Genomic DNA, 15,365 nt, shown 5'->3' with positions numbered 1-15,365 from the left:
CCATTTCTCTTTTAACAAAGAAACCACTGACCTCATCTTTCAAAGGCAAAATCAACCCTTTAATGCTCAAAAACAAAGAAGACAGTGATTTCTCATATAACAGTCTAGTGTTCTTCATAAACACCCCCACGCAACAGACAGCAGATTGACCAAAATCTCAAAACTACAGGAGGCGTTGGACCATCTTCTCAAATCTTGTTCACTTCATTAGATAACTGGGTTAACTTAAGAGAGAAGTATTTATGACTACCAATTGGTTAATCATGACTTCAATTGTAACTTAAACCAGCTAACAGAAAAATCTCCAGGTGGATGTTGAGAAAGGCCAAACTGCCCCATGAACAGGAAGAAGATTCCCTCTGTACTCAGAAGGTTGGAAGGCTTATTCATGTTGCAAACAAAATAACACACATGCACGCACATACGCACACACTCACATTCTTTTAAGGCCTTGGTATCTGCAGAAGGCACACCACACACTGATGTCACACCTACAGGACATCAGTGCAATTAATTATTCTGGGATGTCTGCCCACAGGGATTGTCATGCTATGTTAAGTGCAGGTTACTGAACCTGTACAAGCTCCGCCCATCAGTGTTCAGAAATCTATGTTTGGCCACGCCTCATCTGAATAAGCACATTTCTTGACTCGCACACACATTCTGAAACTTGGCAGTGGAGGTTCTGAACACACACACAAAACCATTCATTTAAATCGATAAAACAAGAATGAGTCAGGATTAAAGGATCTGGGTCAAAGTTCACTGATACTCCAAAAGCCCTCAAGACATTCACACAAACAGCATTTTTCCTTCAGTTCCAAAGCACAAACACCAGAGTGTAGATACATTTTTTTTTATCTTTTCTACTGTTTTTTGCAATTCTGGGTTTGATTCATTTCAAAAGGAAAACCCCACTCCACTAATTACCATAAAACTTCTTATACTGGCCAGTTAATTTACAGAATTCACATCTCATTATGTCAGCTGGCTGGGTAGAATTCTTTACAGATTCTGCACAGTGGACAGATCATTTCTCAACAGTCACATAATCAAACAGCTTTCCGGCCAGCAGGGATTCATGGGAAATGAACAGAGTCTCTTGGAAGAAGAGATGTATGTGTTACAATCTGGACCAATATTAGAAGTTTAGCAGTAATTGTTACATAAAATCATTTTCTGTCACCTACATAATCAATAGAAAAATGTCTCCAGTGAGAATTCTTGCTTCAATTTGATTAAAATATTTATATTAGATTTGATAACAGAGATTTACATTTATTAAAATAAAGATGCTCTGGGCGGTTGTGTTTGACATCTTTTCAAGTAGTCTTTTGTTTATAAGGCCTTCATCTTTGTCGTTCTTGCTCTTCCTCATTTGCCAAAGTTGGCAAAGTCAGCAAAGGCATCGGATTTGGCTGTTGGCACAGTGGTGCCCACTCCCATGATGGGCATCCCCATGCCCATGTTCCCTGGCATTCCCATGGCCATTGCTGGCATGTTCATGCTCATGTTCATTCCCATCATTCCCTGGTTAAATGGTATGGACATGGTGGACATCCCCATCGTACCACCTCCGCTGTACATCACAGGGCTGGTGGGGGGTCGGACGGGTGGGGCAGCTGGCATGCCCAGAGTCATGCCATGAAGGCCTTGGGTTACCATGCCAACCGGAGTCTGAACTGCTGCAAGAAAAACAAATGTTCAGATCCTGGCAGGTTTGGATTCTGCAGTAAGTGGCACAAGCGCTTTATAAAAACACGATCATTTTCAACATTGACGATGGCGTGGTGGCTACAGTAACAGAGAGGCATGAAGATGACTGGAACACATGGGGTGGCCTTGCTCAGGAGAGAGTGTGTGTGTGTGTGTGTGTGTGTGCGCATCACCTTGCTGCTGCATCATATGAAGAGTAGGTTGGGCTAGTTTTGGTGGTTGTGATCCTGGTGACAGGTAATCCAGGCTGATATTCACGCTGGAGTCAGACCAGGTGGATGGAATACTGGATTTTGGACCCTGCAGGTTTGGCTTCTGTTCCATCACAGCTTTGGGTTCCAGTGGCTGCCCCAGATTGAGAGGCTACAGATACACACAAGTTATTTATTTATCAGGGGGAAATTAAGTAAAATTAATCAAATAACTATAATGACCTTAAAGGCCGAATTAACTGTTAATTTGAAACACAATGTATATTAAATCCAGAAGTGTGGAGTTGTTGGGACACCTGTGAGTGGGACGTTGTGGTGAAGGACACACTTTGGGATGCAATAAGGGACGACGTGTGGGTGGGTGGACCCATGAGGTCGAACAGATCTGTGGCAGTGACGGAGCTAGTTGAAGTGATGGTGGGGTTGGGGCTTATGAGGTCTGGGGCTGACTGGAACGCAGCGAAGAGGTCTGTCGCCGCAGAAGGTCCAGACTGGACGGGAGGTGCAGCAAAGGGGAATGTATTCCATTCACCAAATTCTCCATTATCTTTGCCACCTGCAGCTGCAACACACACACACACACATTATATGTTAAGGTCTGAAATGAAAAAAAAAAAAAAAAACACAAAATTAGTGCTAAACAAATCCCCTGTAGGTACAGAACAGGTTGATCAGTGCATGGGCTCCCCCTACTGGGGACATTAGAAAAACACACACACACACACACACACACACACACACACAGACACACAGACACACACAGACACACACACACCTGCTGAGAGGCTGGCTGCAGCAGCTGCTGAAGAGAAATCAGCAAATCCTCCAAGATCTGAGGATCCACCTGTGTGTGAAGGACATGTTGTCATCATCAGCAATATCACTTTCAATCACTCTGGACTCTCTGAAATCTCTGCTCTTTTTACTCTTTGCACATAATCTCTGCTCTTTTTACTATTTTTTTTTATCTTTATATTGACTTTCACTCATTTGCACACCTTCACCCTACCTGTTACACATATTTTATGTTAAAGACATAAAAGTTTAATATTTGGTAATGTTTGCAATATTTGCATATTGGTTTTCATTGTATACTTGCAACATTTGCGATACTGTGGTCTGTATCAGTTGCTAAAAGCATTTCACTGCATATCACACCGTTTATGACTGTGTATGTGACAAATAAAATTTGAATTTGAATTCATCCTGCTACAGAAACGTCCGTCCACTCATACACTCCGGGTTCCATTACAGACCTGGTGCATCGGTGCACGATATGAACTATAAATACAAAGTGACGGTCTTTATGGGTAGTGGTGGCCTAGCGGTTAAGGAAGCGGCCCCGCAATCAGAAGGTTGCCTGGTTAAAAGCAGAGGACACATTTCATTGTGTGCACAGTGTGCTGTGCTGTGTTTCACAGTGACTTATCCTAACAGAGCCAGAAGTCACTCTGTGGGTGTGTGTCAGTTACTTGCATTTGATGTGTGTGTTCGTTTCTGTATATTCAGTTCAGATGGCTGGGTGTGTCTTCAGGGGTTACCTGTATTTGTAGGATGTGGGGTGGAGTCCACCATTAGAAGGTCTACTAGGCCCCCACCAGTACGTTGGCTGGCTGAAGAATCTGAGCTCTACAAGAAAAGCCACAATCAGAGGGCATTGTTCACAACGAGTCAAATTCCCACAGAAGCATCATACCTCGTCACTCCTCATCTGGGCAGCGCCGTCACCAGTGTAACGTGCTGCAGCTCCGAGGTCCACGGTTTTGGATGGGGTGGAACTTTTTTTGCGACTTGCGGTGGTTGTTTCTGTTGCCTGGACGATCTGTACACTTTTTGTTGTCACAGTTTCCTCCTCATCTTTGAATTCAGACTTGCCATTACGAGCTCTTCTATTCCTCTCTTCCTCCATGTCACTGGGAACAAGAGAAAACTGGTAATTAGTTTGGGGGGGGGGGGGGGGGGGGGGGGGGGGGGGGGGGGTGTCATGAAGACAAATGAAGCGAGCGATTTGACCAACCTGAATCTGTCAGGTGACTCGTCCCGATCTTTCCGCCGAAATTTGCTGATGGTGTCATCAATCGTGCTGCCGATCTTATCGCTAATTTCCCCCAGCTTTTCACTAAATGGGAAGCCGCCCTTATTGTCCCAGTCATCATCCCAGCGAGAGCGTCCCTCCCGAGACTCATACTGGTCTCCCGCTGAAGGAGAGAGACAAGAATGTGTAGAAGTCCACTACTGTTGGGACAGAACAGCAGAACAGTCCTGATGATTGTAGGCTGCTGGGAGGTCTGGACACCTTGAGGAGCCTGAGGAGAGCTGATGTGCTGGAGAATGATGTGTGTTAGAGCTGTAACCTGCCGGTCACGTCGAGTCCGTGCGGTAATGATCCTCAAACACAAACTTCGATCTACAGTACCAGTCCTTTCAGTATGATTCGCTGCTTATATATTTATTTCACTTAGTTAAGAGTTTTGTAAATTTGGTTTATTAAAGGTTCATTTTTATGATTTGTTTATTTGATTTGCAAATCTCAACCACCGTCGTCAGGTGATGCATTTTAATTATTGGGAGAGAGATGTGAAAGTGAAAGTCATTGTAAAACATGGCTGCACAGCACACAGTGACCGGTGGTGGACGAAGTACTTGAGTAAAAGTAGATTTACCCTGGGTAAAAGTTTACTCCATTTACATTTCTAGTTGAGTAAAAGTACAGAAGTATTTGCTTGAATGTGTAATTTTTATGTACAGGTTAAATCAATTCATTTTAGTTCAATATATGACATACATTTTTAGTGGAATGCCATTAATTACTCTGATTACTGATTACTATTAAAATGATCATATATGTACATTTTTACGACATTTATCGTACGGCCTTATCCAGAACAACTTACAATTTAGTGACAGGGACAGTCAGCCTGAAGACACTCAGGTTTAAGTGTCTTGCTCAGAAACTGTGGCTTTAGACACAGACTAAGAACTGATAATAGTTTTTTTTTATCTGCTATTTTTAAGTAATTATTTTGGTGATCATGCAGCACACGTAAAATATGCGCCTCGTTGAAACTCCAGAATCAGGGTGCTTCATGTGGCAAGATGAAAAGAGATGCCTGATAAACTGATAATCTGTCTGCATGATTGGTTTGGTGGTACAAGCACAACTCCACTTGAATCATCCTGTGCATGATAATAGATTTGATTTTCCAGCATGAAAAGTTAAAATCATGTTGATCAAGCACTGATAACACAATCTACAGATCCCTTAATGCAGTGCTTCAGTTTAGATTAGATGGTGAATTATTGTAAGACTAAATCGTATGGGTCTGAAGCAGTCACAAAAGGCATTTAAAAATGTGAAAAAATTCTCTCAAATATGTTTTGGCAAATTGGACTATTGACTATCAATAACTGTAATTTGATTGGTGCACTTATTGATTGTATCCTTCAGAGGCGTCGCAGGAAATGTGGAACGCGCACGGTTCTCTGACCCCACACGCCGCTCTGCATCGTAGTTTTGATCTAACGGGTCAAACATTCGATTTTTAAACATAAAAAATGTACGATTGCCGATTGAAAAAGTAGTGGAGAAAAATGTTGAATTTTTGACAATGAAATGTACTGGAGTAAAATTAAAAAGTATTATGTAAATAGTAAAGTTCCGATACACAAAAAAACATGTTACAATCCACAACTGACTGTGAAAACAAAATGTGTCCTCTGCATTTAAGCCTCCACCGTTTTGTGTGTGGGGACAGTACCTTGTTCAAGGGGACCTGAGTGGCACCTTGGTGGTTCAGGATTTGAAATGACTCACTCTTGAATTTTAATTAATACAAGCTGGTGGGCAGAACCAGCGGTGTAATCAATACTCTCTGGCACCGCACAATGGAGACTGTGCCTAACAGCCCATCTACACTAAACTCTGTTTAACCCCACATCTCAAATATACAACATTCAACCCACTCACTTTCCCGCACATTTCCTGGGGCAGTGGTGGCCTAGCGGTTAAGGAAGTGGCCCCGTAATCAGAAGGTTGCCGGTTTGAATCCACCAAGGTGCCACTGAGCAAAGCACCGTCCCCACACACTGCTCCCCAGGCGCTTGTCATGGCTGCCCACTGCTCACTCAGGGTGATGGGTTAAATGCAGAGGACAAATTTCACTGTGTGCACCGTGTGCTGTGTATCACGTGTGACAATAACTTCACTTTACTTTTCCATTTCCTCTTAGTCTAGCACATGCCAATAAAGCCGGGGATTTTAGTTGTCAGGCCGTTACAGCTCTGTGTGTGTGTGTGTGTGTGTGTATAAAAGTGTATGTTGTTCTATCTGATATTAAAACTGACAAGAAGTGTGTGAATGAGATAAAAAGAAGACAGGATGAGACAGTGTGTGTGTTTTTGATGACTCACAATATCGGTATCCGCTCATGCTGTCTGAAGAAACACCAATGTATTTATCTCGGTTCTTCTTCGCTTTCTTCCTCTCCTCCCTCAGACGGTCATCGTCCTGAACAAACTCAATCAATTCCTTAACCTTCTGCCTCACGTTGATGCCCTGGTCTTTACCATTCTCATCTAACACACACACACACACACACACACACACACACACACACACACACACACACACACACACACACACACAGAGAGAATAGGTAGTTATACGTAAGGGTGTTAGAAAATATCAGCACAGCAATATATTGTGATATTTTACGTGGTGATATTGTGTTGATACAGAAACATCACATATCAATACTGTTGTATACCAATATAGTCCAAAATTCAGTTATGTTATGTTATGTGGTTTTGGCTGAATTATTCATTTAACGTAAGCCACACAGATCGTATGCAGCATCTGACTGTTTTTCTTGTACAAAAACAGCACAGCATCTACACCTTTATAAAAAATCCATCTTACTGGGTACAACAGTGAGTAACGGGATGTCATGATGACAGCACCAAAGGCACTGCATATATTTGTGAGATGTGGCTGTATTCAAATTAGAAGTGAAAGTGTATTCATTCTGTGTGTGTGTGTGTGTGTGTGTGTGTATACCTATGAAGTGGTAGCTCTCTATGGAGCGCAGGTCATACAGGTGTTCTCTAGCGCTTGTGACAACACGTTCTGAACCGTTCCTGATCAAATAGGCCAACAGCAGCAAGGACTGTGGGAGAGGGACGTGTTAGAGGCGGAGTCAGGATCTGCAGTCTCAACCAGCCATGATTACACCCGCAAAAAAAATACTGAACATAAAACTGATGAGAACATTTTTGTCTTTAGACACATTTTCTAATAGAGGTACAGACAGCTGGACAAACACCCCCATAACAGGCACAATCGCTGTGCTCAGGGGTAACGGTTAAAAGGTCACACCTTGTAAACTCTCCTCCAATTCTTCTTATTGTCCTTTAGCATTCGACACCACAGCATGTTCAAGGCCTCTGGAAACTGTTCGTACATGAAGGTGGCCCTGAGACACAGAGATGAAATGTGAGCACAGTTTGCAGGTGTGTGTGGAAGAAAACTGTTCATTTAATTCACCTTGCGATTTCTCCCATCAGCTGGCTGGACGGTCCCCAGGGGTCATCGTTGGTGGCTTCTCTGACCTTTGACTCTATCTCTGTATAATTCATCACCACGTTGGTGCTGAATGAGAGGAGCAAATGAAACAACCACAAATTCATCTAATTCAGCCACAAACAAAGGAAATTCCATTCATTTTATACAATCTTTTATTCACTTTCAATATTATAGAAATCAGGAGATTCCAATGTGTTAATTTCTTAAAGAGACAACAGAATCTTACCAAAACATGCACACACATACACTTGAAAACCTGCTGAACATGATTATACAAAAGGCAATGTCAGGATCCAGACAGGGTGGGGCGGATGGTATGTGTGTGTGTGTGTGTGTGTGTGTGTGTGTGTGTGTGTGTGTGTGTGTGTGTGTGAGTGAGAGAGAGAGAGAGAGCAGCTCAAAGAATAGAGGGAGGATCAAACAGGGTGTATTTTGATGCTGAAATGTCAGATTCACTAGTTCAGAATAAAATAAAAAGTGCTGATGGTCTACCCGAACATATGGTTTTGTGGAGGACGTTGTCCTGAGATTGTGTTTGTCTTCTGACAGGAGAAAGGATGTTGTTGCCAGATTGAGCAGTTTTATGTTTGATTTTTTTGGGAAAAATTGCTTGTTGAGAACATCTAGCAAGCAACAATTAAATTCTTAAATGATCAAACAATTTTGTGTGTGGGTTCTGCCATTAAGAAAAAACAATAAAACATAGGTCAAATCTCCCAAATATTAGACACATAATAATTTTCCTTGTTTTTTTTCCTACATAAAAAGCAACTGTGCAATATAGAAAATGTAAACAGAAAAGATATAAAACAAAAATAATATTTCCTTAATATCACACTCATGGACAGCTCACAGGTCCTTCTGGGCAACATATCGGTGCAAAGTGAGTTGGACTAAGTTATATATGAGTTTTGTAATGTGGCTTGTTTCAGGGCAGGCAGCCAGGAAGGCATCACAATCAGTGTTGCAGCACACACTGTTAAAATCTGTCACTGTTGCATCTGTCATGGTGAATATAGCTACTCTGATTACTTAGTCAAAATGGTCACATGACCACCAACAACGCAAACACAGACAGACAAAAAAAACCCCAAAAAAACGCCTCCACCTAATCAACCATACTGGTAAAATGGGTGTGGCCATTTCCCACATGACTGACCTCTGACCTCCTATGTGACCAGTGAGACCATCACCACCCATGATACCAGACAGCCAATAAGATCCTCCTTGTTTTTGCACAAACCTACAGCACATGGACATAAGCAGATACATCTTCTAATCATCTCATCCACTCTCACTCCAGAATCTCAAGGGGTTATAAAAGTAATGTGTTTTTTTATATTCTAGTTTCCTATCTAATATAAAAAAATTGAGCCCCAATACACACACACACACACACACACACACATGAATAAGAAAAGCTCTGTTGCAGAGGGAAACACTAGACCCTGATTTACGAGGTCATCCTGTTCAAACTGGAACCTGCATAACAGCAGAAGCAACTACAGTGAAACTAGGCAACAGTGCGATTCACTGACATGAAGTGACCCCAGCCCGTTCATCAGGGTCAGTTACTGCTGACGACACCAGACAAAGGTGGTAAGATGTGCCCAGATAGCGGGGCAGTGGTGGCCTAGCGGTTAAGGAAGCGGCCCCATAATCAGAAGGTTGCCGGTTCGAATCCCGATCCGCCAAGGTGCCACTGAGGTGCCACTGAGCAAAGCACCGTCCCCACACACTGCTCCCCGGGCGCCTGTCATGGCTGCCCACTGCTCACTCAGGGTGATGGGTTAAATGTAGAGGACAAATTTCACTGTGTGCACTGTGTGCTGTGCTGCTGTGTATCACATGTGACAATCACTTCACTTAAAAAAAAAAAAAAAAAAAAAATTCATCCTGGGCAGTGGTGGCCTAGCGGTTAAGGAAGCGGCCCCGTAATCAGAAGGTTGCCGGTTCGAGTCCCGATCCGCCAAGGTGCTACTGAGGTGCTACTGAGCAAAGTACCGTCCCCACACACTGCTCCCCGGGCGCCTGTCATGGCTGCCCACTGCTCACTCAGGATGATGGGTTAAATGCAGAGGACAAATTTCACTGTGTGCACCGTGTGCTGTGCTGCTGTGTATCACACGTGACAATCACTTCACTTTCTTCTTCTTTCTTCAGATGCACTGATGTGCTGCTGGGATGTTGGACTGGATCAGTTGTCCACCACCCAAAAGCATCCAGACAGCCGCAGGCCCAGTCTGGACTCCAATCACCCTGCTCAGGTCCCACAAATCCCTACAGACCACAGCAGAAACCGGAACTGGGAACCTGTTGATCGCTCAGCTCTGACACCAACCTGGAAAGATCTAGGCTGACATTTTATGTGATACTTCGTCATAACTATTTTAGCTTCTTGTTTATTCTACATTACACATTAACAAGTGGCCTCAGTCATGTGATCAAACAAGCCCTCAGGGTTCCTAACCTGCTCCACGTGTCTGAAACCTGTGCTGAATCCAGTCTGACTAAGGGTGGTAATAGACTAGTAGGTAACACACTCGCCTATGAACCAGAAGTCCCAGGTTCAAACCCCACTTACTACCATTGTGTCCCTGAGCAGGACACTTAACCCTGCGTGTCTCCAGGGGGACTGTCCCTGTAACTACTGATTGTAAGTCGCTCAGGATAAGGGCGTCTGGTAAATGCTGGAAATGTAAATGACAGAAACAGACCCATAACGAAAACATGGCAACTACAGACAGACAAACAGACACACACACAGACACCAACAACATCATTTTTAAGCTATATCACGATAAATCCAGACACGACGACCTGTCTGAGTGTTGATGACATCATTTCTCTCTCTCCTCCCTACAGACAGACACCAAAACAGCGTGTCCTTTCAATTTCAAAGAACTGTATTTGTCTCCGAGGGGCAATTTAGAAGGCACAGTGGAGCAGCTCATGTATAACACTTGTTACAACACAAAATAACATTTTCCTCGTATTGCACTATGAACAATGATAAATAACTGTATACATAACAGGAGCAGTAAGGTGCATCATTTAAAAAGTGTGTGAGGTGATAATGGTTGTTTTGGGGGGATGTCCAGATTTCAACAGCTTTAGGAACCTTCCTCCTCTGTGTCCTGCAGCCGGGGCATCATAGCCGGCGTCTGGACAGGAGCCACTCAAAGGCAGAGTTCTATGAACTAGAAGACCCAGGTTCGAATCCCACTTACTACCATCGTGTCCCTGAGCAAGACACTTAACACTGAGTGTCTCCAGGGGGGGACTGTCCCTGTAACTACTGATTGTAAGTCACTCTGGATAAGGGTAAATGTAAATGTGAGGGGTCTCTAATTAGTGCCAGGCTGCATGTCTGCTGGTCACAGATGTGTGATAAGGATCTCACAGGCAGTCCAATAATCTTGGAGCACATGCTGACAGCGCTGATTTCTGTAACCGATTTCTGTTCAGCATACTGGTGAAATGGAACCAGCAGATGATGGAGAATAATATGACACTCTCTATTAAGGAATAGTAAAAGGTCCATAAATTGTCTTTTCTGACTCAAAAGGACTTGAGCTTCCTAAGGAGGTATTGCCACTGATCACACTTTCTAAGGATCTCTGTGTTTGAGGAGAACTTCAGTAGGTGGTCAAAGATGGTGCTCAGGTATTTATACTCCTTGACTAGCTCCCGTGGATGTAGGTGGTAACTGCTGCAGCCAGATCCCTCTGTTTGTTAGTGAAGGTCGCTAAAAGTGGCACCACAGCGGAATATCGGAAAGACACTTCAGATACACGTATTACGGGACCACTCAGACCTACGTATATAAAAGCCAAAAAAATCATAATAGGGGACCTTTAACTGGTCGCCACCTTTTCTCTCACTGAAATGTACAACTCCAGTCTGTTGAGTGTAGATCTCGCAACACCGCCCCAATAAAATTACGCAGGTATTGCAACTCTATATACATTCTGTTCATTTTTGAGTATGTGGACAAAAACCGCCACAAAAGAACATTGTGGATTTGGACCGTGGCTGTACATACATACCTACGTACCTAGTTAACAGCAAGTATATTTCTGCCTTAAGAACGAAAGGAAATGAGCGGGTTGGATGTAAATTGTTGTTGAAATGTGTGTCACATGGGAGTTAAAGACAGTTTGGTGTCAGTGTATGGTTAGGCAACGTCTTCGTTGTGCAGTGTCAGAGAGCAGCCACCCTGTTACAAATATAAAACTCTTATTCCGGCCAGAATGAGCACAGAGCGTTTCTTCCTCCAAGTTCGGCGACAGCTTATTATCCCAATTTCAGCATGCAGACACCTCGCCGGTGCAACCAAAACATTGAACACGCAAGCCCGGGCCAAAATAAAATGGCCAGCATCAGGTTCCGGTGAAGATTAGCAGTAATTTACCTTTAAAGGGACACACGTAGCGGCAAAGGTGCTGAAATATGGAAGCAACCCACGCAGGACCACATGACGTTGCTCACTAAGTAAAGTTTTCAAGACCTGGAAAATTCTTTTTTTTAAATTCTACATACGCACAACAAGAACAAAGCGACATCTACATACGCACAACAAGAACCGAGCAATAGAAACATACACACAATAACCCAGAATTCTACTCAAAATGGGTCAGAGGTTATTTGTAAAATACTATTAGGTGTTGGGAGCTAAAAATGTGGACATTTGTTATTGGGAAGTGAACCTCCTGGAATTGGAATTCCAGTCAAATCTGAGACGGTGGAGTGGGAGCATTCATAAAACCACTCCAGATGATCCAAAATATGGCAGCCCGTCTCATTTTCAATCAGCCAAAATACACCCATGTTACACCTCTTCTTACCTCCCTCCACCGGCTCCCGGTAGCTGCTCGCATTGAGTTCAAATCCTTGATGCTGCCTACAGGGCTGTTAATGGAACTGCGCCCTCCTACATCAACACACTACTACCTAGCTACACTCCTGCACAGAAGCTACAATACTACCTCCTACATCAACACAATACTACCTAGCTACACTCCTGCACAGAAGCTACAATACTACCTCCTACATCAACACACTACTACCTAGCTACACTCCTGCACAGAAGCTACAATACTACCTCCTACATCAACACACTACTACCTAGCTACACCCCTGCACAGAAGCTACAATACTACCTCCTACATCAACACAATACTACCTAGCTACACTCCTGCACAGAAGCTACAATACTACCTCCTACATCAACACAATACTACCTAGCTACACTCCTGCACAGAAGCTACAATACTACCTCCTACATCAACACACTACTACCTAGCTACACTCCTGCACAGAAGCTACAATACTACCTCCTACATCAACACAATACTACCTAGCTACACTCCTGCACAGAAGCTACAATACTACCTCCTACATCAACACACTACTACCTAGCTACACTCCTGCACAGAAGCTACAATACTACCTCCTACATCAACACACTACTACCTAGCTACACTCCTGCACAGAAGCTACAATACTACCTCCTACATCAACACAATACTACCTAGCTACACCCCTGCACAGAAGCTACAATACTACCTCCTACATCAACACACTACTACCTAGCTACATTTACATTTACGGCATTTGACGCCCGTATCCAGAGCGACTTACAACGTGCTTTCAAGTTACCATCGATGAAGAGATCAATTCCGGTTCACTAGGACCCCCAACTATGAATACATCTATTTTATTCACTCTGTTGTAGATTCTGTACAAAGTTCGACAACAAGAAAATTACAATTTAATCTAAATCTTCTCTAAAGAGGAAGGTCTTGAGCTGTCGTTTGAAGGTGCTCAGTGACTGAGCTGGAAGTTCATTCCACCCCCGAGGGGCCAAGACGGAGAAGAGTCTAGATGAGCGTCTTCCTCGTACCTTCAGAGATGGAGGGACCAGGCGAGCAGTACTGGAGGCTCGGAGTATACCAGGTGCAGTGCTAGGTGTAATAAGGGCTGTGAGGTAGGATGGTGCTACTCCATGTCTGGCTTTGTAGGCCAGCATCAGTATTTTGAACCTGATGCGTGCAGCTACTGGGAGCCAGTGGAGGGAACGTAGCAGAGGGACGGTGTGGAGAACTTGGGAAGGTTGAAGATTAGTCGTGCTGCTGCATTTTGTATTAGTTGTAGAGGTCGGATGGTACATAGTGGTAGCTACACTCCTGCACGCTCTCTCAGATCTGCCAACGAAAGGAGACTAAAAATTCCTTCTTCACGGGGTCTCCGATTCCAATCATGTCTGTTCTCCGTTGTTGTCCCTGGCTGGTGGAACAACCTGCCCTCCTCCACACGACTAGCCGAGACTATCACCACTTTTAAGAAGCAGGTGAAAACCCTCGTTCAAAAAATATTACAGACAAATCTAACACTTACGCACATGCGTACACATTGCACAAACAATACAAAAATGTATAAATACATTATAATTTTTCTTTGTCTAACACCTAACAATCTCCGAGCATGCTCTTCACTGACAAGTCTAAGCCTTATCAGGGCTCTTAGTTTGTAAACTCAATATTCTATAGAAATCGAACGAGAATTGCTGGTGTCTTCCTCTTGTAAGTCGCTTTGGATAAAAGCGTCTGCTAAATAAAGTAAAGTAAAGTAAAGTAAAGTAAAGTAAAGTAAAGTAAAGCAAAGCATTATACATGGAATGACCCAATAACTACAGCAGCTCATCATGATCTTCATCAGTGCTGCTATAAACATCAGGTCTACTTTACAGTCCTCTACTCACCAACGTTACGTTGGATCACATTAGCAGGAATTGTTCATTAAAAAGTTGCAGGATTTAAACTCCATAATCCGCCGACAGGGAAAGGACTTTGACACCCGGAAGTGAGATTCAGACACCCACTCTACACTCAATCTGAACATAAACTCTTCAAAATAATAAGTAACATTACGACTTAGGTTCAGTAAAACATTAATAAATTAATAAAATCTTTTTAAAACAACATCCAACGTGAATATCGTGATCTCACGGACACTAATAAAACCTTATCGGATGCCGGGAATAGTCAATGGAAAACTTTTACATTAAAAGAGACTAAAATTCGGATCAACCATACCAGTATAACAGACCTCTGTTTGTTAATAAACAGTAACACGGTGGCTAGGAACTCGTTTGCTAGTTTTGATCATTTGACTAGTTTGCAATAAATTACATTACATGCGCTATTAATAAAGAAAACGGAGTTAATTTTCATAAGCATGTGACCTGTTCAGTGATCCACGCACATCACCAGGGGACTTTATGTGTTTACTAAACTTTTCTTTTAAAGTCTCGTAGCAGCAGCAGCAGGAAACACGCCGCCCTGACGTCAGGAGTGGGTACGTGTCATTTTAATCGCCCAAAAAATGAAGTATCTCTGGAAAAACTCACGCTTTATCCACCAGCTCCCGCACTTTCCACATGTTTAACATTTCGCCTTCTTCTCCGTGGCTCTTCTCTGTAGTTCTCCGCTCTTTCAGCCCGATCTGTCCGGCAGACGACGCAGGCGGGCCGTCAGCGAAACCAGCCTGAGCTCGGTTCAGTAGAGACAGAACACTGGAATGGAGACTCTCATCCTGTCTACGGAAGTCTGGTCGCCATCTTGAATGTTCAATTCATGCGAATGTGCTCTTAGCGTCTAGGATGAAACGTTAAAAAAACACAGAAAGGACACGCTGGTACGAATAACCCTAATCAGATCTTACAAGCAAAGTTTTAAATAGAAAAATACGACGTTAATTTTCACGAAATTGTCATAATAAATTAATTGAGTCGGCCATTTGTAAAGTACTAGGTGTATGGTGTCGAATCCTGGCATATAACCACTCTGAGTTAT

General features: G+C 43.2%; 1 protein-coding gene across 3 annotated transcripts; it reads right to left on the bottom strand.

Annotated features, from left to right (window-relative positions):
- Positions 1-37: 37 nt before the first annotated feature.
- On the bottom strand, positions 38-15,071 carry LOC114782482 (clathrin interactor 1-like). 3 transcript variants are annotated; one of them, XM_028968372.1, is made up of 12 exons: positions 14,921-15,071; positions 7,471-7,575; positions 7,303-7,399; positions 6,985-7,093; positions 6,339-6,503; positions 3,946-4,126; positions 3,625-3,841; positions 3,470-3,557; positions 2,704-2,772; positions 2,225-2,490; positions 1,890-2,079; positions 38-1,685 (listed from the first exon to the last, which is right to left on the bottom strand). In XM_028968372.1, exons 1-12 carry the CDS (start codon positions 14,959-14,961, stop codon positions 1,375-1,377), a joined length of 1,839 nt encoding a protein of 612 aa, XP_028824205.1. In that variant the 5' UTR covers positions 14,962-15,071; the 3' UTR covers positions 38-1,374. The 3 variants fall into 3 exon arrangements, with proteins under 3 accessions (XP_028824205.1, XP_028824206.1, XP_028824207.1); XM_028968373.1 differs by having other exon boundaries at positions 38-1,682; XM_028968374.1 differs by having other exon boundaries at positions 2,225-2,484.
- Positions 15,072-15,365: the final 294 nt, after the last annotated feature.

The sequence above is a fragment of the Denticeps clupeoides genome, unplaced genomic scaffold, assembly GCF_900700375.1.
Source record: "Denticeps clupeoides unplaced genomic scaffold, fDenClu1.1, whole genome shotgun sequence".
NCBI lineage: Eukaryota > Metazoa > Chordata > Actinopteri > Clupeiformes > Denticipitidae > Denticeps > Denticeps clupeoides.
This window is presented reverse-complemented; position numbering and strand designations above follow the sequence as displayed.

Coding starts and splice junctions, on each gene's coding strand:
- LOC114782482 (XM_028968372.1), bottom strand. CDS start 14,961: ATGTTAAACATGTGGAAAGTGCGGGAGCTGGTGGATAAAGC. Junction 7,094..7,302: donor ATTGGAGGAGAGTTTACAAG/GTGTGACCTTTT, acceptor CCTCTCCCACAG/TCCTTGCTGCTGTTGGCCTA. Junction 2,773..3,469: donor CCCACATCCTACAAATACAG/GTAACCCCTGAA, acceptor CTTCACACACAG/GTGGATCCTCAGATCTTGGA.